This window comes from Haplochromis burtoni, unplaced genomic scaffold, assembly GCF_018398535.1.
Source record: "Haplochromis burtoni strain Fernald_Lab_line unplaced genomic scaffold, NCSU_Asbu1 Contig_4, whole genome shotgun sequence".
NCBI lineage: Eukaryota > Metazoa > Chordata > Actinopteri > Cichliformes > Cichlidae > Haplochromis > Haplochromis burtoni.
In genome coordinates, this window is record NW_024582365.1 from 5,785,355 (window position 1) to 5,812,539 (window position 27,185).

The following is a 27,185-nucleotide window of genomic DNA, read 5'->3' on the forward strand; positions in this document are numbered from 1 at the left end:
CCGCCTGAAGGCAGGAAGAGAGAAGAGACAGAAGGGGAAGAGAGGCAAAGGGGGATGGGCTTATTGCTTTCATTTAACGTTAACAAAATGCAGAAATGAGAAGTTAAGGTGGACGGACAAACTAGGAGATTTCTAAAGACAAAAGTATAAAGTAGGTAAAGGATTACACACAATCATGGCTCCTTGGATGAAAACCACAAGAGAGCGGTATGGTGTAGGTAAGTCAACATGTGCTTGTTTGTATGTATCTTTGTGTGAGATGTGCAGGCACATCCAGTTTTTATGGTGCCTTTCTGTTACGGTATGATGCTAGCCTATACAGCGAATGAATAGAAATGAGAAAAATAGATTCCATCACTTCCTGCTTGGCGGATGTAGGCAGGTGCCAAAGGCCTCAAAGAGCTTTAGGAGGTAGACATCAGCTTTAATCCCTCCAAAGAACTGAGATCCTGAAATCTTATTCATCATTTAACTTCAGTGCAACTACGCTAATTATAGTTTATTTGCACTGAAGTGGTTCTGCAGTGGTTTGTGAGGGATAAAATCATAAGCAAAAATGGAGAAATAAGCAGCTGCAAGTAGGCAATCTCTACAAATTGCATAGCATGCAGCACATAAATACGGAAGCTAAAAGATAAACAGTCCTTAAAAATGTTCATTTTTGAAAGTGAAAGCCTGGTTTTGACTTGGAGCAAATCCTAGAATGGGCAAGTACAGTGTGCAGTTTATCTGTTATGTATGTGGGTTTAATATGGCGGAGCTAATCAGTGTGTGTTGCCATTAGATATGCAGTGCAGTCACACACTTGGAAAAGACACAGATTTCTGCCTCCTAATACAGACTTTATTAACTGAGGTTCACTGGTCTGTTGCCGCCACTGCATTGATTTATCTTTTAACCTACTTGCAAAAAGATAGACCATGTAGGGTTCTTTCACCTGAGTAGTTCATCTACTTATAGCACGAGACTGATGCTGATGGTGGGTGTGGGTTAAAAAGTCATTTTAAAGCACTTTCTAATATACTTACTCAAAGAAAATATTGTTTATTGTATCTAGTATAAATATCTTCCTGTTCTGTGTAAGACTACAACACAGGAAGTGGGGGAAGAAGGAAGTCTCAAGTTTGAATACAGTAGAAAAGTCTGATGCAAAAATAAAAAATGTTGACAATTTAGTCTCACGAAGTGCGCACAAATAAGCTTCCTTTTCTATCAGTTTAAGTATCGTCTAGAAATAGTCTGACTTTTTTGCTTGTTTTTTTTTTTTTGCACAGTCAGAATTTCATTAGCAGGCATTTTGTAGCTGCAGTTCTTCTTGAGGGCAAACCATCTTTAAGCTCAAATGGAGGAGAGCAAACCTCTGAACTGTTGCACAAAGATGAATGATAGACTCTGTAGCTGTCGGTGCTCTGCACACTTTTCCTCTGCCGTGCAACTGGTCTTTGGCTGCAACCCATGTCGCTACTCACTGCTGCTTTCACTGTTTCCTAAATCCGATCATTTTGACTGATACAGTCATTAAAGAAAAGACAGAAAGCAGAAAAAAAAGAGCCTACTAAAGTCTTTAAATTGCTCCAGAGCTCCGGATTATCAACAGCCCAAAACCTAAAGAAATGCTGTTTACTATCGCATAAACCCAACCTGAGGCCCACTGAAGAAAGGCGTTGCTCCTTGCCTGCCTACTCGTGTGTGCCACCGTTTGCAGCTGGCCAGCATCTGGATACACTAACTTATTTGGACTACCTATTTATATTTACCTTAAGCTACTTAGTCGCCATCTACTATTGTGTTTTACTGCTACTTTTTTTTACTGGTTAGCCTTTTTAAAAAAAAACCTTATAACGTGTGACGTCACGAATCAAGCTAGCTTACCGTGTGTACTAAAATCTTCCTGTAACCGAGGCTTGCCATTGCATACTTAGTGTTTGTGTTCAAGTTTATTTTTCCATTGTAACAATAACCTTATTTATATATTCAATATATTTATGTATATATTTATTTTATTCACTTATGTTTTTTTTCTTCTTTTTTAGTAAAGTGGAACTTTGTTGGCCAAAATGAGAAGCACCTTTCCCTGGAGGTGGGCGAAACTGTCCACATCCAAGAGGTTTGCGAAGGTAAAATGTTGTTAAATAAGCCGGTTATCCGGTTTGTCAGTGTGGTTCAGATACTTTATACATAGATGTGTAAACCTTTGAAATTATTTGTTATTGAAAAACTGCATGTTAGTAAGCACATTTTGTTCGTGTTTTTGTAAATGTTACATTTTTGAGAGTTAGACGTTTATCATGTTTTATGGAGTATAAACATAATAAATACATTTAAAATACAATAATATGTACGCTCAACTGCTACTTTTTACACCTTTGTACTGGGTTTAAGCCCCGTTTAGCCTTCAGCATTGCCTTAATTCTTCCTGGCAGAGATGCAACAAGGTGATGGAAACATTCGTCAGAAAGTTTGGTCCATGTTCACATGATAGCATAACACAGTTGGTGCAGAGTGAATCTTCTTGATGCAAATCTCAAAGGCTGGATGGAGATTTGGTGTCTATGGAATTAGCCAGATGATTTGGGCTTTGTCACACAGAAACAACCATTAGAGGCCATCAGAAGATGGGTACACTCTGGCTATAAAAAGATGAGCATGGTCGGGAGCAATATTCAGATAAAAAATGCTAAACTGGTACTAAGGAGTCCAAACTGTGCCAACACGATATCGCCAACACCATTACACCACCATCTGTCTGAACTGTTTATACAAGGCCGGATGGTTCCATGCTTACATGTTGTTTACACCAAAGTCAGACCCTACTATTTGAATATTGCAGCAGAAATCAAGACTCATCAGACCGGGCAATGTTTTTTTCCAGTTTTCTACCATCCAATTTTGGTGCGCTCAACCACATTATAGCCTTAGTTCTTAGCTGGCAGACCAGTGAGCCTGGCTGTAACAACAGTGCCTCGTTCAGAGTCCCTTCAGTCGCCTTTCCTCCCCCAGTTTGAAACTCTGTTTGAACTTCTTAAGGTTGTCTTGAAAAGGTACTGAGTTGCTGATATGTGATTGGCTGATTAAATATTTGCGGCAACAAGCAATTGAACTGGTGTACTTAACAAAGTGACCAGTGAGTATAACTATTACATTGCTGTAACTTCCAGAATCAGAGTACTTTATTAATCCTTAGGGAAATTATGTGGTTACAGTTGCTCCAAGACAATAACAGTAACAGACTAAATTAAGAACTAAATTAAATAATACAATATATCACAAATTGTACAAAATATAAGAAATGCCTCCAATATGTACAAATAGCTCAATTATAAATATCCAGAATATTGCAGAGGTGAAATATATATGATTGACATTTTACTCTAAACTGCAAAACTTGTTATTTGTTATTTTCACTGTAGAGCATGTGCAAAACGGTGTAGTTATTGTACTGTGCATTAGATGGAGGACTTGTACAGGGAGATGGCCACGGGTAGGAATGATTTCCTGTGTCGTTCCGTGGTGCATTTGGGAAATCTCAGTCTCTCACAGAACATCCTCTTGTGACTGGCCAGCACGTCATGGAGTGGGTCAGAGGTATTGTCCTAATGTTGGACAACATCCCCCTCTTTGATACCATTTTACGGGAGTCCAGCTCCATCTCCGCAAAATTATGGAGCTGGACTCCCTTAAGGTGGTGATGTTGTTCCAATTAGAGAGTCTACGCTATCCTGATTTCCTGTCTTGATAGTAAGATGCCACTTTGTCTTTCAGGTTGGTACAGAGGCTTCTTGTCTAGGAACAAAGCGCAACAGGTAAGAGCCTACACAAGCATAATATCAGTGAAGATTTACATTAACAGAAAGCTTTAAAGCACATTTTAGCGGTCAGCCAGATTTATTCATGTGAGAATTTTACTTTTCTTATTCTTTCTTGTGGAAAAGAAGATTCCAAGCTATCACCACTTATCATTTCCTCATTCATCTCCTCTACATGTATTCCAGGGAATGTTTCCAGTCAGTTTTGTTCAAGTTAAGGAAATCATAATTGAAAAACGAGGGTATGTAAAAAAAAAAAATAATAACAGTACCAAAAATAAGGCATCTTTAACTGTCTGTAAAAGTTTTTTTTAATTTGTTCCGTTTTCCATTACTTATGCTCTGACAGAGATGAGGAAGTGGTGTTGTCTGCAGAGATGCCCTTGGTGAAGGAGGTGACCACTACGTTGAGGGAGTGGGGAAGCATATGGAAGCAGCTATTTGTGGTATGAATTAAACAGTGAGCCACTTTTTGTATTCGTGTGTGTGTGTGTGTGTGTTTGTGCGCCTGAATCTAACATCATTTATTTACCTCTCCAGGCCAATAAAGAGGCACGTGTCAAACAGGTCCAGAGGCTGATGTGGGAACTGATGGAGTGGCGTTCTCAGCTCCTGTCTGGCACCCTGCCTAGTGATGAATTCAAGGAGCTAAAGCAGAAAGTTACTTCCAAGATTGACTATGGCAACAAGTATGCCTGCATTAATATTTAAACATGTTTATACTTTCTCATTGTTTAAAGCTTAATCAACCAACCAGATTTTTGTCAGACTGACTGTATAATTCATGTTAGTTTGATCTCCTTTGAACATCTTTCTGTTCTTTTCCTGATAACTTTGTCTTGCAATCTCTATTCCTTTGCCTCCCAGTCCATACCCCTTGCTGTGTTCCTGTGTTGCTCTTCCCTCATCCTTGTTCACCTTGTATCAATCTTCCCTCTATTACTCCCCACACCAGGATCCTTGAATTGGACCAGGTTGTTCGAGATGACGACGGGAACATCTTGGACCCAGAGCGAGCCAACGTCATCAGTCTATTTCGGGCCCATGAGGAGGCCACAGCCAAGATCAATGAACGCATCAAAGAGGAGCAGGTATATAACAAACTGTAGGAAGGAGAGGGCCATATAGAAAATGCTTTCCAAGGGTGAATGTGATGTCACAGTCACAACAGTGTTGTTTTTTTTAGCTTGGAAGCAACAACCAGGGAGTTTTTTTTCTGGAGTAACTTCTACCCCATTATTGGGGTAATACAAGTACACGTAAAAGTTACCCTGAACTAAACACGAATAGAAAAACGACTTTATTACTTTTTTAAAAAATAATAAATTAGTAAAATAAAACTTAACCCTTGTGAAAAAGTCCTTAAATAATACATTTTACTTCCCAGTCATGTGTGCTAGCTTGGACTAATTAAGAATTCACTTCCTTACAAATTGGCTTAACTTCACTTCAACTCCATCCAGCCAATTTTTCATTTCAGCCTTGACTCAGTTCATTGACAGAATGGATTTCTGATGATTTTCTTACTCAGTGATTTCCATTTCCCGCACAAACCCACAATCTGCAGCTGCAGCTGGTGCATTTTAGAATAAGTAACCACTAATTATAAAACATTAGAGCAGCCAAACACATTTATCAGACCCTTGCCAAAATGAACACTTTTGGTTGCAATTTTATCCTGTTAAATCATCATCAGTAGTTATCTCCTAAAATTAATTTCCTCTCACGCAGTCCAACATCCAGACAGACCACAGCGGGATCTCAGCACGGATCCAGTCCTCCCCCACCCACAGCCTCTACGTCTTTGTGAGGAACTTTGTCTGTCGCATTGGAGAGGACTCCGAGCTCTTCATGTCCCTCTATGATCCCAATAAGCAAACCATCATCAGGTGTCACTTCTCTTTCCTTACCGTATTCCCTAAAGGTGTTTCAGACATCTGTTCCTGTCAGGTGGATTAGACGCTCAGGAAGATTTGGCTTCACATTGTGAAGTAAAGTTATTGCAGGTCTTATATATTTTTCAGTGTCACTGAAAGGAAGTGACTTTTTATTTTGTGTTAAATCACAAACATACAGACTGAAAGATAAGGCGATTTTTTTTTCTTATGTAATTGATTCTTCTTTGGGAATTAACATCATAGTTCCAGCTAAAAAATTACATCCCTTGTTTGTTTAGATGTCGTTGTTGTTGTTGTTGTTGTTTTTTTAACCTTACCTCAATTGTTCTGCTGTATAAAACATATATGCAAAACCTTTTTTCTATTTCTTCTTGTGTCTGTATACCTCTCCATTGTTTCTCTTCTATTGCTAAGCCCTGTTAAATGTGAACAACGGCATGCCAAAAATAAATATAGAGAAACTACAAATTATAGGGCCGCACATACTGAGTGGCAGCACTGTGTGGTGCCTGACAGTGCTGACGTTAAGCCCTGTCACTCACTGTCATACTGGCTATATCTATGTCTCAGCCACAGAAGCTGAAAGTATTAAGATAGACCCAAGTCTGTCATCTTATTCTTATAACATATATTATCCACAGCTACTCTTTTGTATTTTCTTGCATTGGCTGTGATCTCTGATTCACTTCTGTCTCATCTGTGCTTATGTGCTTAAATAATTTACTATTTTCTTTGAAAACCATTTTTTTTCGCAGATGTATGTTTATCCACATCTCCCTGAAAAAAAGTGAAGAACAGTAGGGTTCAATATTTTAGAAAGATATTAGGTTTTTCTAATTTTTTTTAACCTTACTGCACCCACAGGTTTTCTTGGGATCTGCTTTTCTATTCTCCTCCCTTAAAGTGTCTCTTACATGTTTATGTAGCTACACAGGGTAGATTTAGTAGTTACAGCTGTTTGCAAGGGGATCAAAGATTTGAGCTTAAGTTTCACTGAAACTGTTTTCATTGTGAATCATGTGCATCAGTCAGGCTGCAGTGCACAGTTTCATTTTGGCTAGTAGAGTATGTCTGAAAATTTAATTATGAATGATGAGATAATCTTTATGTGGTTGCTTGCTAAAATGTAAAATTAATTTAAAAATGTTTATTTATTTGTGTATTTATTTATTTGTAACTCTTTACCCTTCTTTGTACAGTGAGAACTACTTAGTACGCTGGGGCAGCAAAGGTTTTCCTAAAGAGATTGACATGCTCAACAACCTGAAGGTTGTCTTTACAGTAAGTGACCACACGAGGGCAATGTCACACTGTTCTTAGCTGTGGAGAGATGAAATAGGTGACCTATTTCTTTTCAGAAGATTACATAGCATTTTTTTTTGTTTGTTTGTTCCTTTATTCCTGATTTCTGAATTTATTTCATACACAATTGTTTTTGTCTTTGTTCAACAGGACTTGGGAAACAAAGACCTGAGCAGAGAGAAGATTTATTTGATCTGTCAGATTGTAAGAGTAGGCAGGATGGACCTGAAAGAAGCAAACAACAAGAAGTTTACTCAGGGCCTGAGGAGGCCTTTTGGGGTTGCAGGTAAGTCATGAAGAGACAATGCAGAGGTTTTTTTTCCAACATGCTACAAAATTTCTAGCTCTAGTGATCAAGGAGTGGAAAAAGTACATTGGCAATCTTCATTGTCAGTGTTTGCTAGTTCAGCGATAAGCAATGTTTATTTTAGTTTTGTTACATATACGTGACTTCAAATTATGACACACTTTTGCACTAATGAACAGATATATTGAACACTAATCATCGGATATAGTGAACAGGAAACACACTATTGCATAATTTGAAGGCAGTGAAGAAGACTGCAAGTCTGTGAATTTAAAAAGTGCAGGGTTAAAACCCCCTTTTTTTTAAAAAGTAGCTTTGTAAATGCTTTGTGAGTATACTGGTGACCTCGAGGTAACTGAGCGTGTCTTTTTGATTAATGTTGAGGGTCAAATGGAAAATGGCCTGCATTTGTATAGCGCTTTACTCAGTCACTAAGGACCCCAAAGCGCTTTGCACTACATTCAGTCATTCACCCAATCACAATGGCAAGCTACAGTGTAGCCACAGCTGCCCTGGGGCGCACTGACAGGCTGCTGGACACTGGCGCCACCGGGCCCTCTGACCACCACCAGTAGGCAAACATGGGGTTAGTATCTTGCCCAAGGATACTTGGCATGCAGCCAGGAGGCAGCCTGGGATCGAACCACCGACCACCGACCTTCTGATTAGTGGCTGACCTGCTCTGCCACCTGAGCTACAGCCACCCGTAAAACAACAGAAGCTTTCATCCGATTCACAGGAGAAAAGGCTAACACATCTCATTTCATTACCAAATTCCACCAGTTTCACCATCAATAATGACTTTTGTTAGGTGCTTCAATCATTTTTACTTGTGTTCTCTAAAGCAACCTTTTTTTGCGCCACGGACCAGTTTATGCCCAACAACACGGACCGGCCTTTAAGGTGTCGCGGATAAATACAACACAATAAAACTAGTACCGGTACCGAAAAAAAATATGATTTATTCATAACACACGTAAAAAGACCCAGGAAAACCGAGTTAACGATAAAAAGAATAACAAAATAACGGTGAAAACCGATAAAAACCCTGAAAAACATACATTTCAGACCTGAGCCTCAACTCTCGGGGCCCGGTACCAAACGACTCACGGACCGGTACCGGTCCGAGGCCCGGGGGTTGGGGCCCGCTGCTCTAAAGGTCAACATTGTTTTGCTTCTGCTTGTGCTGTTGCAGGTATTATTGAACATATTTACACCTGGGAGCTATCCTTTGTACAAAGCTAAAATGTTGATGGTGACTGTAAAGCCCTTTTTTTTTTTTACACTTTTGGCTTCTTGGAATCTCACTTCTAAGTTGCCTATATCCTCATGTAACTTCACAACGAGCAATGAGGAGGCCAGTCTTTCTAATGTCGAGTTTTGCTAATGTGAAACCTCAGTACGAATTACAACCTAGTACTTGTTTGATTCTGTGATCACAGACACATTTGTTTTCTCTTCTTGGCAGTGATGGACATCAGTGATATCATCAAAGGGAAGTTTGAATGCGATGAAGAGAAGCAGTATTTCATCCCCTTTTTCCCGTATGTCCTGTTTCTTGTTTCTTTTTTTCCCACTCCACCCCTCTCTGACCTTTTCTTAGCAATTAAAAACCTGAAAATCTATTACCTATAAAATTAAGAAAACAGTACTGTAATTTTCTGCATATGAATGTTTTCTTTGTGTTTGTATGTTTGACTCCAGGGTAGTTGCAGAAAATGACTTTCTCCACACCTTACTGAACAAAGTGACAACATCACGAGGAGACAGTGGTGGCCAAGGTACAGTTTTGCAATCCCAGGCTTTGTTCTTTGTTCCTAGTCATGTGGCAGTTCTTGCAAAAGTCCTGCACACACTGAAGGTTCCCACTGGACTGTATATGCTCCAGTCATTTGTGGTTAGATAAAATGGCAGTTCTTCATTGCATCCTCGCCTCTTTTCTCTGCACTAGGGTGGAGAATGAAGGACATTATCCTGATGTATGGCACCCACCCTTGAGCTGGTGTTTTCATATTACTTAACCTCCATTTCTCCCTGACCAGACTCTAGTCTTGCTGCTCACTACCTCATGTTTATGGCAGACTTTGACAACCCCTATGGGTGACACTGTCTTGTTCCACATAGAGTAACCCTGCATATCCGACTGCACTGTCATATCGCTCAGCTTTTATCCTCCTCTCGCTCCTGAAGGCCCTGGGCATAACCTGGAAAATGAAAGGAGCACTTGAACAAGCAGATATGGAAGGAACACTTGAGGCCACCAGATGCCTGCTCTTAACATTACTCACCCCTAATCTCTCCTTCCTCTCTTTTAGGTGCTTTTGCTACTGTCCAGACACACACACACACACACAAAACACATTGAGTGTTTTCCCTGTAGGTCTGTGGTTAGCCTTGAAAATGTAGGTTTGTAACACAGTCTAGATTTCACCACCTATGTATTTCCCTAAAATAGCTCACCTCTTTTTTCCCTTTTGATTCCCAATTCCTTTTCTTTGCTTTTTCACCTAATTTCTCTGAAACCCTCTGAGAGTCCATTTTCTTTAGAAGTAAATTCTGTCGATAATAATAATACCTCCATCTTTTCTTTTCCCCCTTTGCTCCCATTTCCTAAATGGGACACAGCATTTTTCCAGCATTTATTGCAGTCTTGTCTGCAATGCCAGCACATCCTCAGTTCATTTTAATATCATGTTTCCCATAAATAACCAGTAACCTTTTACATAAAATAAAGCATCCATTAAGTTCAGCCCTCAGGCCTCATGTTTCAGGGTTTCTGTTGGTCCTGAAAACATCTTAAAGTTTTTTTTAAATTCAGTTTTAATACTACAGGTCCTTGAAGTTATTTTCATTTATTTGGCTTCCATTTGAATTTACATTCCCACAGAGAAATAAATGAACACTCGTTTTGCGATCCCTCGTTTAACGAAGACTTGAGTGGTGCCTGTATTTACATGCAAACGCTCTTAAATTTGCTAAGGTTTGGTCTTGCAAAGTTCTTTAAAATATTCAGTTTATGCTCGTGCCCATTAAAATACACTGTTTTTACACAGGTTGTTTTATATGATAGATGGTCCTGCAGGCCAAATCTTATCTGTGCATCTTTCTCTTTCTGGTCTGTTGCATTTTACAGAAACGCATGTATGCTTGAAGAATAAGCATAAAAAGTTTTATGATACCATAAACTGACTGGTATATAATGCGTACCCTTACTCTAACTGTGTGCTCAAACCACTTTTTGCTACAGTGCTCATTCACATACATTCAAAGAACTTTTTTTCTATACCATTTTCACACGAACTCACACTCTGATGCATCAGAGGCAACTCTGGGTTCAGTGTCTTGATCAAACATACTTCAGTATGCAGACTGGAGAAGCTGGCGCATCCACTGATCTTCTAGCCACAGCTGCCACAAAGCTGGGCTTGGAGCTGGGTTTGGGTTTGAGCCTGGGCCCGGTCTTGCAGTTGAGAATGGAGCCAGCGAAACATGTGAGGCAACTGAGGACGGGGCTGGTCACCTGAGACCTGCTCAGATTTACCGGCATTAAGATTTCCAAAGCCAGAATAGGAAGATTTCATATGTGCTTCAGGGTTCCCAACAAAGCATACCCATGGCAGCTCTACACAAAATATAAATCTCATGGCTTTAACTAGAAATGTGACCAGATATAAGCTTGAAAAGCCTCTTCCTAGCTTCTTTTAACCAACACAACCACAACTCTGCATCACACTTTATGTAGTGCAGAAGAATAATATGTATAAGGAAAAAACGTATATAAAGTCATTATCGCATCTTTTTTTTTTTTTCAGTAGTATATTCTCTTCCTCCATCTCTAATACATAGTCTTCTTCATTCTGTTATCCATAGGGCTGTGGGTCACCATGAAGGCTCTGGTGGGGGACATTGTGCAGATTCGGAAGGAATACCCTCACCTCGTGGACCGCAGCACCGTGGTAGCCCGGAAGCTTGGCTTCCCAGAGATCATTATGCCTGGAGATGTTCGCAATGACATCTACCTCACCTTACAGGGCGGAGACTTCGACAAATACAACAAGACAACCCAGAAAAACGTGGAGGTCATCATGTGGGTCTGTGATGAGGAGGGCAAAGTCATACAGGTGAGGAAATGTGAAATAACAGGGACAGAGCATATCAATGGATTCAAAGAGGAGAGGGATTTCTATGAACTGTGATTGGTTTGTGTGTGTCTAGGGTATAGATAAAGTGTGCGGGTGCAAAAGTATATGTTGTGTATTAAATGATTGAGGTGGTGTAGGTCATTGAGCAAGCACGGCACTGATGAAACACTTACTCACCCTCTCATAGTCAGGGCAAATGGATACGGATTTATCCCAGAAGGCAAATCCATCTTAGGCATACATGGATGCACACACAAACATAAATTCTTCACAGTCACTGTGAGGCGTATTTTTCTTTACCTCTCTTTTTCCTAGAACTCCATCTGTCTGGGAGCAGGGGATAAGGCAGTCAGTGAGTACAGATCTGTCATCTACTACCAAGTCAAACAGCCCCGCTGGATGGAGACATTTAAGGTGTGTGTGTTTTATTTCCTTATCTACTAGTCTCTTCGTTCCGTTGTCTTGATATAATGCATTTGCATTCGTGAGTTCTAATGTTCAAGGCAAGAAATCACATCATACTGTCAGTATGTCTTTAGGATATCAGTTTTATTATATTCTACAATAACGTGAGATATCCTCCAGGTGGCAGTCCCCCTGGAAGAAATGCACAGAATTCATTTACGCTTTATGTTCAGACATCGCTCTTCCCAGGAGTGTAAGTATCACCCTCTGTCTCTCTCTACTTGTCTGCATTCTTCATTAGATCATCACTCTTAACTCCTCCTCTCTGATCCCCTGAGTATAATGTGACACTGAAAGGACAGAATGAGTCTAACCTATTTGGAAAATGAGCCAAGGCATCATTACACATACTTGATTAAACAAATGAGCACTTTTTCTTTCTTCTGCGTGTGAATTCGCGCGCCGTGTGAACTCCTTCCTCTCTTTCTCTATTTCCCTGATGTGTTTTTCCCCTGGCCATTTCTAGTTTTGTTTACTTATCGTTCTCCTTCATTTGCAGCCAAGGATAAGAGTGAGAAGAACTTCGCTATGGCTTTTGTGCGTCTAATGAAGGATGATGGGACTGTTCTGCAGGATGGACTGCATGAACTTGTGGTCTTCAAGGTCAGAACCAGCGGCAGAACTTTTGGATAAAGAAAGACGAACTAATGAATGGACTCAGTATCCTCTCAAAAGGAAATACCATCATCCTCATTTTCCAGTTTAGAGAATAGCGCATATAGACCTAAGAACACATAATAACAAACAAAGAATGATCCTTTCATGATGAATTTATGTTTACAATATGAAGGTCAAACAAAAGTGGTGAAAATGTGCACAGCCACTTGTCGAAAATACTGTATGGTAGATAATCTACAAATAAGTTTGAAAGATGATTGCACCGGGGAAAACGTCTAACAATGTATGTTTAAATGCAACAATCATCAAAACTGACCTAAACATGTAGCGAGTATAGATAAGAGGTTATGGCCACCCAGACAGGTTGAGTGAAGCCAAATAGATTTCCTGCCAAATGAGCCCAAGCTAAGATTGAATCCCCATATTGATTAAATGCCAAACCCAATGAAGATTAATTACTCGTGATTCACTCAAAGACCAAATGGATGGTCCCTCTGTGCCCTCTTTCTCGATTATCTCTCGTTATCCCTGCATTCCTCTCGATCTCTGCGCCGCTCATGGCTTCACTCTCTTACTCTCCAATTTTTCCAGCCACTCACTCATTATTTACTGATGTGGCATTAATGAGGACAGAGTTGAGGGTGCTGAGTTGAAAATATGACATTCACTGATGCCCTCACCTCTGCCGTGCCAGAGCTGTCCCACTGCTACCACTACCCACTACCTGCCACCCTGAAGCAATCAACCTAGAAGAACCGTTGATGTTAATGTGACAAATTAACGGTGTTCTGTTTTTGTCAAAGCTTCTATCTTTCTAACTTGTCTGACACAGCTGTATCCAAAACTATGAGTTCACAAAAATTAAGGCAGAAGTAAATAAGGCTTAGGCAAAACATAGGATTACGCTTTACAAATCTTACAAATGTATCAAATCAATCAGTTTTTCATTTACATCAAGACGTCTTGTAAGCTGAGACAATTTCTATACATCTATGACATCTTTGTCGCACTAATGGTATCCACAGCATTTTGTTAAAAATGACTTTGTGCTTTTAGGGTGACAGCAAGCGCATGGAAGACGTGAACTCCTACTTGTCTTTGCCCTCAACCCGCAACCATCACAGTGACCCCCACAAGATGTCCACACTGAGCCGCAGCTCAAGCAGCGTGTCTGGGGGAGGAGGAGGCCTGTCTGTGAGCTCTAGAGACAGCTTCACCATCTCCACCCTGGTCTGCTCCACTAAACTCACCCAAAACGGTACGTGCAAGCCTGATATTGTGGCGACGTTAGCATGCTAGAGGCTTGGCAGGGCAAACTATTTTTACACAGAAACGGCCATGAAAACACAATAGATGACAAAAGGTCAAAAGCAGACCTTTATGTGGAGGAGGGTGCTTGAAATCAAGCCTGACACATCCAAAAAAAGAAAAAAAAAACATTAATTAACAACTTCTTTCAACAGACTAATAAGGCCAGGCAAAGACAATGAATCATCGGTTGGCTGTGAAATTAGTAGAGGACAAATCCACTCCTTACAAGTCTGTAAGAAATACTGGTCGGATGTGGCCTCATGTATTGAGCTGGATTCAAATGTTTCCCTAGAAAACAACAAACTTGTGGTGAAATGCAATCAACATTTTACTAACGTGCTAAGACTGTGTTATTTTTAGGTTTAGGGTTAAAAGTTGAGGTGAGGTCAAATTAGAGGAAAGACAACCTCTAACCAATTAATGGTGAGTCAACAGAATCTTAATTAGACTATATGTTTTGTGGTCATGGAATAATAAGCAAGGGATGGAGGGCAGGCTGTGTATATACATGGATTTTATTAGCAGGGAATGTCATCATTTTGTCCTACACACTCAGGCAGCCCCACAGGCCAGACACACACACACACACACACACACACACACACACATACAGAGTGAAATGCACATCTACATCTAATGCAAAAAGCACGTACACCCCAGACAGTAAGGTGCATCAGAGACAGGTGGAGTTCAACAGCTGTTACTGAGGAAGTCAGTCCATCACTATAATGAACATTATCCTGCTGTATTAATCACCTGTACCACGTGCACACAGACACACACATGCACACACTTACACACACAAAGGCTTTTAAGCATGCATGCACACAATGTTGTTCAGGGCCACCCACCAGATGTGCGGCTTGGCCCAGTGAGTCAGAAATTACCGGTCAGGGAAAGCAGTGAGCCTTACGTGGGCAGCACTACAGAGACATGGAAATCTGCCCCGTGTCAAACCGAAGCAGAATTAATGACACAGACTGTGGATTTGCAAGTCCCAGAGGGATGGGCACTGTCCATATAACAATCATTACTTGACAAATCTCCACTTTATTGGCAGATGGAGATGAACTTGAGACTCTAGAATTAAATGTATATTGCCCAGGAAGCATACACTTTATATTTATTATTGTATATTTAAAACCCGGTTGATTACATTTACAGTGGTTTAAAACAGGGAAAACAGCAAATTGCTGAACTTCAATGCTGTCAGTTAATTAGTGTAACTAATTAAATCGTTTATTGTTTCAACTCTAATTTTAATGCAGCGCAGAAAAAATCAGCTTACTATATTTCACATAAAATTAAAACTGAATTCTGCGCAGTACCAAGGAGAATCTCTCTCTTTTTTAATTATGCTGTTAATTGAAATTGCATTTACATTATAGTTGAGTAACCTCAACTTCCACCTGAACATCAAAAATCCTTTGTTTTCTCGTCTGTGTAGTGGGGCTTTTGGGTCTGCTCAAGTGGAGGACTCGACCTGAGCTCCTCAAAGAAAACTTGGAGAAGCTAAAAATCATTGATGGAGAGGAGGTGGTCAAGGTCAGTGGTGTGAATACAAGTGTGCCATTCAATAAGCGTGTAGACTAGCGTGTGTGTACTTTGACTGCTTCACCCTTTTTTTTTCTGTACATGTGTATGTAGTTTCTGCAGGACACTCTGGATGCCTTGTTCAACATTATGATGGAACACTCTCAGACTGATGACTATGACATTCTTGTGTTTGATGCCTTGGTGAGTGTGTGGTTTTTGTGAGTCTGACTTTGCATGCTTGCGTTGTCAACACATGTAGCAGATATCTTGACAGGCTATCTCTGCGTTCAGCGGGTCTTGACATCTTTGTATCCAACCGTCCATCTTTTCCCAAATAAACACGACTGTCAGATGATCATACAAAAATTCTCATCTGCCTTTTAAATGTTTTACTGCTTTGTAAGCGTTTAACAAACTCTCATAGTCTCTCTTCTCTTACTATGTCTGGCAGATACACATCATCGGGCTCATCGCTGACAGAAAATTCCAGCACTTCAACACAGTGCTGGAGGCCTACATCAAGCAACATTTCAGTGCTACGCTGGCTTACAAGTAGGTTATTTCCATTATCTTTCCATTATTTCCTCTTACTGTCATGTCACTCCAGAAAGAGTAAGATACACTTTTTAACAACACATCCCATTTACTGGAGCAGCAAAGGAAGTTGCTGAATGATTTGTTGAATTGAATCTAAACCGCATGGTGCAGTGATTAATAACTTCACTCTTGGTTAGTCAGATTCCTGGTCTCAACAGCTCACAGTGACACATGACAACAAGAGCTCAGTAAATAGAGACAGGCTTTTCCAGGAAATGTGAGCTTTTGTCTGAACGGTGCTGAGTGACAGGATGCAGCCAGAGGCCGATGGTGTGGGTTTTTGTTTACTTGTATAATGACAATAGAAATAAATATGGTGATGAAAACCCCTTATGTAATCACATTAATCTGAGGTAAATGAGTTTATATTCCACATAATCACTGTAAAATGTCACGCATTTAAGAATAAAATAGGAAATGCCACTCTTATTGAAAAGATGCTGTAAATGAGGCAGCGACACGTAGGACTGATGAGAATATTACATTCCAGCATGTCCCGCATGGCCGGCAAAATATCACATTATAATGAAGTGGTCTTATACATGGTGTATTTATTGAGTTTATTTTGCAGTACGCAAACTCAAAAACTGTACACTCATAATAGATGAAAATAGACTAATTATCAGCATTTCCACTTCAGACAAAGAAAACGTCCTTAGTGTTTCTGGGCAGAGGCCCTGGCGATCCCTCTGATCATCCAATGCTTGACAAATCTGGCTAAAGGGACATGGAACATCACCTGTATGGAGGGGAAGGAGCCCATATTAGTCTGTGAGGTCGAGAAACAGGGTCCCCTAGCTGAGGGTCTGAAATCAGTTTCCCCTTGATAAGGGATGGAAGGCTGATTTCCACTCTGGATTTCTGAGGCAGTAGACAGGGATGGCTATACTTGTATTTCCCTGGTGCCTGTACACTGGGTTCACCTTGGTGGACAAGATGGTTATTTCCCTCACCTCTAATTTCATTGTTTCATATGTGCTCTATCATAACTCCATCCCTCTCCCGTTAGTATGTTGGCATTCACCCTCTAAAAGGGTCGCTGCAGCTTATCGCCTGTCAGCCCAGAGGCTATTATGTAAAACTGTCTAACTTGCTCTCACCATATTTTAAACTGCTCTCAGATGGAATAAATCCTCCTGTACTTGCCTTTAAGCTACTGCACCAAAACAAAACTAGGGATCACTGACTAGTAATTACATTGGAAATATTTTCAAGTCCACTCTAATGGCAGTGAGGCCAGATTGGAGTCAAGTTTTAAAAGGACTTTTATTGTTTAAGAGGATTGTGTAGTTTTAAAGTGGTCGTTCTTAGCGAGCGATCCGCTGTTGCCACTTCATGGAAATTGAGCTATCACAAAACCAAAAGCTACTGTACAAATAGCTACTGTACAAATGTTCTAGTGTTGTATAATATTGCGACACAGGAAGGTTAAAGAGGAAGATTCTGGTAGGTTGTAAACTTAGACTGAACTTTGTGCTACCCAAACCTCTCTCCAACTGCGTTGGCACAGCAGAATATTTATGTGTGTGTCTAAAGACGCCTGCAGGGTGTGCATGTGTTGGAGAATGATTTCTTCACCATGCATCTGAGGGCAAATAAAAATGTCTGTGAGCTGTGTGAAAGGTACATCTGTTCAGGTGTGAAATACTATTTTGCTATTTTTCCACAGCCACCTCTCTGACAGTTTTTCTCTCTGGTTCTTTTGCTCTCACTCTATTGCACTCGTCTTTCTGCTCTATGGAAGTGAAAAATGGAGTTGGTGATTAACTTTCCAACCTGTGCAACATCAGAAAAGGAATGACAATTTTGTCTGAATGATTTTGATTGTCTCCTTTCTCCCCATCCTGCACCTCCTTCCTGATTCCTCCCCCGTATCTTTCTTCCCCAGAAAGCTGATGTCGGTGTTAAAGAGGTATCTAGATGTGTCCAGTCGAGGAGAACAGTGTGAGCCCATACTCCGAACCCTCAAAGCCCTCGAGTATATCTTCAAGTTTATTGTTCGTTCACGCATGCTCTACTCGCAGTGAGTACTTTTTTTTCTGTTTTGTTTTTGGATCCTCGACAATGCAAATAGAGATTCTTGAACACACACAGAACCCAGTGACTCTGCATTGCCAAAGTAATTGTTTTTGACAGCTCTGTGAGAAAGGCCTGCTGATTACAGCACTAAAGGTGCTAATAAGCATTGATGATGAAGTGCAGCAACCAAATGATCTAGCTAATGTCAGGGCAGGACTGCTGAATGGGCAGCCAACATGGCCAGAAAAGTTCCAGCAAGAGAGACACCCACTGTGCTGAGCCCAGGGCTGCACCATATGACGAGTGTAAACACCATTTATAACTAGTGAAAAAGTTGTTGCTGAGAGATCAGACAGATGATCCAGAAACATGATGTTCCCTGCCTGTGGGTGACTTGAGTGACTTTGTGTTGATGCCACTGGATGTAGGTACATAGGACACAACCCTGTAGAATTCTGTATGAATGTTTATAGAAATTAGTTTTGAGGGGATGTGTGTGTGTGTGTGTGTGTGTGTGTGTGTGTGTGTGTGTGTGTGTGTGTGTGTGTGTGTGTGTGTGTGTGTGTGTGTGTGCGTGTGCCACCTGATCAGTGACAGTCTGTCTTTTTAATCTTCTAAAGGGCATCAGGGGCTTTTGATTGTTTGTTTATTTGATGAGAAACTGGAAATGGGAAGAGATATATAAATTCGGATAATAAATTGATTATACTGAGTTTACTCTGCCAGTTGGGGACAAGGGCAAGTCCATCAAACTTTTAAGGTCAGATTTTGTTTGTTCCAGCATTCTCATGAAATTATATTGGTATACCTTGCCCATTCTGATCTGGATTCCCATGTTTTTAGAAGATGGAAATCTAAGTTTGTGAATGTGAGAGCTTGAGAATGAGGCAACAATGAGACCTTAAGATTAAGTGGAGCTTGTAAATGAATAAGTTTGAATCTTAGTGACCATGACTTCAAGGTCAGAGGTCACTGAGAGTCACAACAATGTCACAACAATGACATTGACCTCAAAGTCAAGGTCAGAGGTCAGGTTTTCTGAAAATCTTGTGAACGTGATAACTTGAAAACGAGGCGACATAGCATTTTGGATACCATTTGTGTGTGTACTAGGAAGCTGAGGGTCAGCACTGGCGGTCACGAGTATTTTTAGAACCTGAAACTATGCCCATTTTAATATACAGTCTACAAATAAAAATGGAGATACATATGCCTATTTAGCAAGGTGTTACAAAATGCTATTATAAAAAATGGCAAGATCCAGTGTCTCAAAATGATAGAATTAGAAAATGGCAGATTTCTCTGTCAGTGAGTTCAGATTTTTCTGCAGGTTTGTCTTTTTGTGCTTTTCTTTGTGTTCATGTATGTGCATGTGTGTTCACACAGACATTTTAAGCAGACATTTAAGCATTCTTCTAAGTAGATGCTTTTGTGTGTGCATGACATTATCTCATCACTGGTCCTAGACTGACTGAGCTTCAGTCACCAGCATCCCCTGGGTGTTTCTAAAGCGATAAATCTCACTCTTCTTCTCAGCTTCTCTCTCTCCTTTTCTGTCTCTTTGTCTACCAACTACCTGCTGCTGACAGTTTCAGCTTCCGCTGCATCTAAAGTTTTCACATCAGATTTCTCCTCTACTCTAAGGCCTTGTCACGCAGAGAGAAAATCACATATTCAGGGGAGCCACCGTGCTGTAGATGCATCTGTAAGGCTTCATCACCGTCACCATGAAGACTAGCAGTCATTAATAGTTAAATAGGTGGCATTGAAGATTTATTAGGTTGTCAAACCAGCTTCGTGTTCAAAATCTATTATGAATGTGTAATGTGTACTTCAGAAATATGTAAGGCAAGCAATTCTAAATTTTGCTTCTTTTTGTCCTCCAAGCTTCAAGCTTTTAATTTCTCTGGTGTCTAGTTAATCGCTCTCACAGTCCTCTTTAATATGTTCACCTCAAGTAAACTGCATGTAATTATATCACATGAAAAAGAATGTTTTCTAATATGAAGACTTATTCTTATTAATGTGATAAAAAAAATTATTAGATGATCATTTTATTATGAGCTCAGTGTTTTCTAGTTATGACAATAGATTTGTTTCACAGCAGCCATTTTTATATTACAAAGAAGGTAAACACAGGTGTTACTAATCACATTAATCCTCTGCATCTAAATTAAATAGAACTTTAATGTCATTAGTAACACCTGTGTTTACTTACCAGTTCACCGGAAAATGGTTGCTGTGAAACAAGTCTGTGTCTGAGCTTTTGAATTTTGTTATCTTATTGTTAACACATCTTATTATTTAATATAAAAGCAGGCGAAAAAGGATAGTACTTTGACAGTAAAAGACTAATTACAGGAAAAATAGTTCCCAACTAAAATTCAGGGTCACATTGATGCGTACCTTGGGACTCTGTTCCATCGATCAGATTGAAACATTTAAAGCGTTACAGACCAAACAATAATCAGAGGATTTTTCACAGTTACGCTCATTGGTGATGCATCTTAGAGGTTTTGGTTATTCTCATTTCAGTCAAAATATTGCAGCATTGAGCACTTCGACTCCAGGGAAGCCGATTAAAATTACGAATCAGAACAGGGAGGTATTTATGACTAGAAATTCATATGTCATGTTTACTGGTGTCTTGAAGACATTATTTTTACAACTACAATATCTGCAGCAGAGTTGCTCTTCAGCCCCTCTTTTAATCAGACTTCTTCTCTGCCGCTCACTCCTTTTTTAAATTTACATAATTTTGTGTTCGTGTACGCTTCGTGAGCAAATAAAATTTAGGTTAAGAGTAAAGTGATCATCTATTGTGTAAAATGCAGGAGAAGTGCGTATTTGTGGTATGAGTGCACAATCCAGTCTTAGCATAGCAGCACTAACACATCAACTGTAGATAACACCCACGCTTGTGTGCACAGACACACACATACACACCCCCACACACACAGAAACACTCACACACAGACAGGGCTGGTGGATTAGCAGGACAATGCGTGTGTAATCATAACTGTACTCTGCAAAGAGCCCAGTGATAATACCTCTGTGTGTTACTGCCTAATCCATCCCTCCACATGCTAAATTTGCTGTGTGCCACATGCTAATCCTTCCCCCCAGCACTCATAACTTCCATTGTAATTAAAAACTGCACAGTGCAATTGAATCGCTCAAACACAGTGAGGAGAAGAAGGAAGGAAATGGGTGGAGAGATGGATGGCAATAAAGTTTGCTAATGCACGAGCCCGTAGACCTGAGGGGATGTTAGAAGCAACACAGTCAGCCAGCCTTTTCTTGTGACAGGATGCTGTAGTTACAACAGTCAGTGCTTATCAGTGTTCAGTTGCAAAAACTGGCTTCATTTTGTTAGTGTAATGCTGCATTGTTTTTTCTCCATTACTACAATTGAATATAGGACATTAAATCAAAGATATTGCTTTGCTGTGTAATTACCTAGGCAGTTTTTCGTGGGTTTTACAGCTTCGTATGCTAAATAAATGATTGACTTAGGGTTTAAAGTGCACTCCTGTTACAGAAAGAAGATATGAGGAACTGTAGCCAGTTTAGTTTATACCCCATATCCAGAAAATCAAAAAAATTCAGATGCAGTGTCACTCTGTGCTAAGTGACTTTGATTTCATATAAAGAATGGCAGCACGGAAAAGATGAAGATAACTTAACAAACCTTTCATTACAAGCCTGGAATCAGTTTAAACTGTGAAGAGAAACACTGGTTGTTTTTAGGAAAGCCAGTAAAACTTATCAGCGGTATAAAATTGGCTACTTAAAGACTAAGGTTGTTGTGGAGCTGCAATAACAGTAGATTTAGGATTTGAGGAGATGTGGACTTTTTTAACCCACTAAATTAATTTGGGCTGATTTTTTAGTTTGGCTTTGGCTCAGGAGGTAAAGCGGGTTGTCTACTGTTTAGAAGGTTGAAGGTCTGATTCCCAGTTCTTCCATTTTGCTTCTGGGCATCATACTGACCCCTGACTTTCCCTTATGCATTTACTGAAGAGTGTGTGTGAAGAGTGTGTGTGAATGTTGGATAAGGTGATTAGGTTTAGATATGTATGTGTGTGTGACTGGGTGAATGAGGCTTTGAGTGCTCATTCAGAGTAGAAAAGTACTCCAGTCCATTTACAGAAAAATCATTCAAGTACAGCAGGCATTAGTTAGTAGAGGACAACATTCCTCTTTGAAGTGTCTGACTATGGCACACATCCTTATGAATGACCTATGAATGAGCTACACATGGCCTGACCTCTTGTGATCATATTACTTCTAGAAGTGCGTGTCTCAGCTGCTTATGCAAGGGGATCTATTGGTTTGCAAAGAGAAAGAAAATAGAATAACATAAAATATTGTGAATAAAACCTTGAAATAATTATCCACCAGTCTCTGTTTATCGAATTAATCATTTATAGTACAAACTGATATATGTATCAGTATGCATATGTATCAATTATAAATGAGACTCATTGCGTCTTTTTTTGCCCTTTTTGACCATTCTCACTCTCATTGATTATTTACTACACTTGTTTATTTTCTGCTGTTTTAATCCGTATTGTTTCTTTTATAACCTGTTCACTATTCATATTCCTCTGTAATTACTGACACGGTCTCCCGTCTTCTCTTTTCACGTTTTTCTGCGCTTCTAGGCTGTACGAGGGGAAGGAGCAGGAAGAGTTTGAGGAGTCGCTGAGGAGGCTTTTTGAGTCAATCAACAATCTGATGAGAACAGACTACACCACCACACTGTTGCTCAGGGTAATCACATACACTCGCCCTGCATCCACGCTTCACAACCTAGTGCACCTCATTACATTGTTTTTATATACTTTTCATCTTTATCCGAACCCTTTTTCCGCTTCTTCTGTTTTGCTAGATGTCCTGTCTCACTATGTCTCACCTTCGCCTCATGCTCCCACTTCTCAAAGTCTGTTTTTGACTGCATCAGTATTCTGCTGCTTAGTGTTTTCCTCTTATTCTCTGTGCCTACACGTACACAGACATACAAACAGAAAACATCAGAAAAAGTTAGGTAGAAAGACAAGAGCCCAGTGAAAAATGAAACACCCCCTTTAAACACATGTGGAGAATGCCTGTTTGATGGCAAAGTCACCTTGCACAGGGTTTCAAGACAGTAATTTAACACTATTTACTTGTTGCGTGTTGTGTGTGTGCATGTGTGTGTTGTTAGGTTGCTGCTCTGAAGTACCTGCCAACAGTCCTGCAAGATGTGGAGAAAGTATTTGATGCCAAGCTTCTCAGGTAAGCTTATCCTTAAACTCACAAACAGAGAGATATGCACACACTAGCACTTTATCTTTGGTCTTATTCGTTCACACCTACAGAGAGAATATATGAGTTTTTTCACCTCACGTTTCCCACTTGGCTTTATTCAGTGACCCTTATTCTTCTATTTCCTCCCATATTCCATCGTGGTTAAACCTTACCTCCTTTATCAGGTGATAAAAATCCCATCAAACTGACGTGGACACAAGGACAAACACTCCAACACACTCTGCTTCTCCTCTATGTGCCCCTGAGTGAAATGACAATTTTACCAGAACCATCAAACAAAAGCCATTTGAACCCCTTCTCTTTTATTCTCAGAGTCCTGAAGAACAAAATGACTTAGAAAGACTGGCATAACCTTTCCTTGACCCAACTGAAACATACAATCAGTGTGCATACTTCACCAGTTAGTATGTTTTCTTGTCTTGCCACATTCAGTTTTTAAACCTTCCCATCCTCATATATTGTCTTTTCACCTTTCTGTGACCTGTGGGGTTTTGTGTGTCCGTGTCTGAGCTCGTGGACTGTCTGCATCTGCCAGTTCAGTCCCTCTAGTGGCTCGATGTCAACACAGTGTCACAGAGGTGCTACCTTAAACACCTGCCTCACACACGAAGATGAGTGTTGAGGCAGAGTTAAAAGTCAGGGCATATATTATCATATTCTGTCTTTTGTCATTCATTTCCTTTTTTTATCTCCCAATCCCAAACCCCTTCACTCACCCTTTATATTCTGTCTTGTGCAATTCTTTACACACATATCCACAAACATATCGCAGCCATCTGAACTTGAAAGTAAAGTCCCCTTTGCATTCCTGATCAGGATCGCCTCGAGCAGAGTTTCCGCAAACAGGCCATGTGAATTACAATTACGCGGCTCGAGGTGGACATCAAAGCTTTGTATCGTGTCCTGTATAGTTACATTTCTACACCTTGTAAACGCACCTGTAGTGTGATCTGTGCAGTGGTACTAGTGAAGACATTGTCTGCTAAGGATGTGTTTTGTCACTCAGGGTATCTGCAGCATCTCCACAGAGTATGTAGTGACATTTTGGATTTTAATTAGACTCAGCCCAGATGATTAGTGGACTTCACTGATCCTCTGTACTTGAGCCTGCTCCTGTGCCAGCTTGGGGGACATCAAAAGTCACACAGACCTTTGTGTTATGTTTAGTTTGGGAGCAGAAGGTTTGCATTTTCTTCTTTTATGCCATTATTGAAAGTGCTGCAGCAGCCTGTGTGGCATAATTCAAGGAGACAGAGACAAAGTGAGATACAGACAAAAAATTGAGACCGAGGGTTTGCCATGTTCTGAGCGTTCAATCTTTCTAAGTGGCGTCAGGGCTTGCAACCAGCCCATTTAATTATTCCAAAATTGAATTTGGGGCAGAGGATAAGTCAAACCCATGTCTTCATTAAGATGTGTGCAGACTTTAGCTCATTTGTTTTCCATGCGGCATACACTGCTCTTCCCTGTGATACAACTGCTGCTTCGAGTGGTTGCATATTTTATATGTTAAAGGTGATGTGTCTAAACCAGGGATGGTTTTGCTTTTGATCTTTGAAGCAGTTACATTGTGTGAATTAGTAATGCTTGGTGAGATGTATAAAATGTGGAAAAATATAATTTCTGAATATTTTGTGTTCCCCATGAGATAATCTTCTATGATTATTCATTTTCCTCTGTGTCATTTTCTCTCCGCAGTCAGTTGCTGCATGACTTTTACTCCTGCATTCCTCCTGAGAAACTCCAGAAACAGAAGGTGGCCTCTATGACTGAAATTGTCAGCAGCCAGCTCTTCCAGAGACAAGGTGCATCATTTTTAACAGTTTTCAGCACTGAGTTACTAACAAACAGCAGACTTCATGCTGTGTAAAGAGCGAATCACAAATACACATATACATTCTGAGTGAAATCCTTCAAAATCCTATAAAGCATTCGTTGCTTCTTACTTAACAGTAGTGATCAAGTTAAAAGGTCTATGCTACAGTAAGTAATTCTAGCTCAGCAACTGTACCAGACTGCTTCTACTGTACTTTATGGCCAGTGAGGGTGCTCTTTGCACTAAAGGTTTGATCACAGTAATACAGAAAGGGTAATGTTCCATTTCCTGTGGGACAATCCAGTAAAGCACTTAGATTAAAAGCATTAGCCAAACGGTAAAGGACATAATGGGTTTGTGAGCATTTATTCGGTTTACTGCAATAAAGACACATGTTCTGATGAAGCCTTTTTTAGTTACATCAAACTGACAGTTTCATGAATTTTTCATAGTCGCCCGATTTTCTTATGAATTTCTTTGTCAATAGATTTCAAAATGAAAGAATAAGTCTAACTTAAACTCGTCAGCTGCCTTAGTTAGGATTTATTTTTGTGTTTAGCTTGTCAGGTAGTCTTCTCTGTGTGGCCTATTTTCTGTTGAGATCAAAGAAGCGACGCAGCTGTTTGATGCTGATATTATAACATATGATTTTAGTCCTGCTAAGCTCACCTACACTAACATTGCAATCAGCGCAATGGACACGAGTCAGATACCATCTTATTACAATCAGCACAAGTGGCACCGATTTTTGTATTTATACACTGACATCTTGAGGCTGGTGTGCAATGTGAGGGGATTTTGGTTTTGACATTCCAATGAACATCCCATGTCCAAAAGCTATATTGCAAACTGAAATGAGTTGACTGTTCACAGCTCACTAGGTGTTGGTGCTGAATAGAGAGAAAGATGAGTCCTAGACATATTAATGTCACGGGCGATGTCAGCTGTCTGCTAAAGGAAAAGTGATATTGTATGTTTGTAGCTGATAAAACTGGAAGCCCTTGCAGAACTCTGCAGTGTCACTGTCATTAATGTGTCACTTTTTACCCAATTCCTTCTCTATTCGTAAATGATTTTCACCAGATTTTAAATGCCTACCGGGGACACATCATTTTATCAGTATTGTTCCTTTAAAGTGTACCACACATCGATGATCGCATACTGTGCACTAGCCTCATTCAACCCCCTGCCTCTGCTCAGCCCTATTATGTCTGTCTAATTCGCTTGTAGTGGGCTGATAAGTGGTAAATTCCCCTACAGAGGTCTGCTCAATGATGGATAGAGTGATCCTATGTTGTGCTGCTGTATAATATAGACTCAATAAATGGGTCTATAATCAGACCTCTGCAGTAAAAACTGATTAACTGGAGGCAGACAGTGAGTGAGTGAGTTTGAAACTGATATCAGTCTTAGTGACACTGAGAAAAGCTAGATGACATGCTGGGAAAGACGTATTTGAATCACGAACATTGCTCCCTGTGAAGCATCTCTGAAGCATTCTCATACACAACCTGCAAATATATTTGTATGCATTGGTTTCAGAGTAGCTGAGACTGTGTCTGAGTGTGAGTGTGTTTGCGAATCTGTGTTTGTGCAGTGGTGTATGCTAAGTGGTTGTGTGGACTGCTTTGAATGTTGTTTTTGAATAGTCCGTTGCTGTCAGCTGAGTCGGTATTCAGTTGAGGATATGGTTCTTTGGTATTGATCCTGGGTTAGATGATTGATTCCACAGGGGATGATGTGACAGGTTTGGCCCTCTGGCTTGCTGTCAACATGCTCAGAGTCACACAAGCGATCAAAGTGAAAGCAAAGGCAGTGTAGGGGCATGATGGGGAGGAAAACAGAAAGTGTGATACAGAGAAAAAGAGCTAAGTTTTTGAGGGACAAAATACTGTCGATTGTGCAGTACAAAGTCCTCTAATTACTGCCATGTTTTCTAAACTGCAAATGTCTGTTTAGCTGGACGACGTTGAGATGGACTTAGGCAGAGGTAGTGGAGAGGCTAGTTAAAAGGAAAGGTTGAGGAAGAGATTTTTCAAGGAGCAGGGCAGAAAA

General features: G+C 40.2%; 1 protein-coding gene across 1 annotated transcript in view; it reads left to right on the top strand.

Moving 5' to 3' along the window:
* The window catches only part of LOC102306027 (dedicator of cytokinesis protein 2), a 94,792-nt gene continuing 67,607 nt past the window's right edge, over positions 1-27,185 (top strand). Inside the window, exons 1-24 of the mRNA XM_014335109.2 lie at positions 1-218; positions 2,034-2,117; positions 3,763-3,803; positions 3,993-4,048; positions 4,156-4,252; positions 4,347-4,495; positions 4,762-4,897; positions 5,538-5,695; positions 6,904-6,985; positions 7,157-7,292; positions 8,782-8,857; positions 9,018-9,094; positions 11,184-11,434; positions 11,771-11,869; positions 12,041-12,113; positions 12,420-12,523; positions 13,595-13,796; positions 15,297-15,394; positions 15,497-15,586; positions 15,837-15,937; positions 17,871-18,005; positions 22,669-22,777; positions 23,211-23,281; positions 25,013-25,119. Of these exons, the coding sequence (XP_014190595.1) occupies positions 176-218; positions 2,034-2,117; positions 3,763-3,803; positions 3,993-4,048; positions 4,156-4,252; positions 4,347-4,495; positions 4,762-4,897; positions 5,538-5,695; positions 6,904-6,985; positions 7,157-7,292; positions 8,782-8,857; positions 9,018-9,094; positions 11,184-11,434; positions 11,771-11,869; positions 12,041-12,113; positions 12,420-12,523; positions 13,595-13,796; positions 15,297-15,394; positions 15,497-15,586; positions 15,837-15,937; positions 17,871-18,005; positions 22,669-22,777; positions 23,211-23,281; positions 25,013-25,119 (2,575 nt within the window). The 5' untranslated portion in view covers positions 1-175. The remainder of the gene's footprint in view (positions 219-2,033; positions 2,118-3,762; positions 3,804-3,992; positions 4,049-4,155; positions 4,253-4,346; positions 4,496-4,761; positions 4,898-5,537; positions 5,696-6,903; positions 6,986-7,156; positions 7,293-8,781; positions 8,858-9,017; positions 9,095-11,183; positions 11,435-11,770; positions 11,870-12,040; positions 12,114-12,419; positions 12,524-13,594; positions 13,797-15,296; positions 15,395-15,496; positions 15,587-15,836; positions 15,938-17,870; positions 18,006-22,668; positions 22,778-23,210; positions 23,282-25,012; positions 25,120-27,185) is intronic.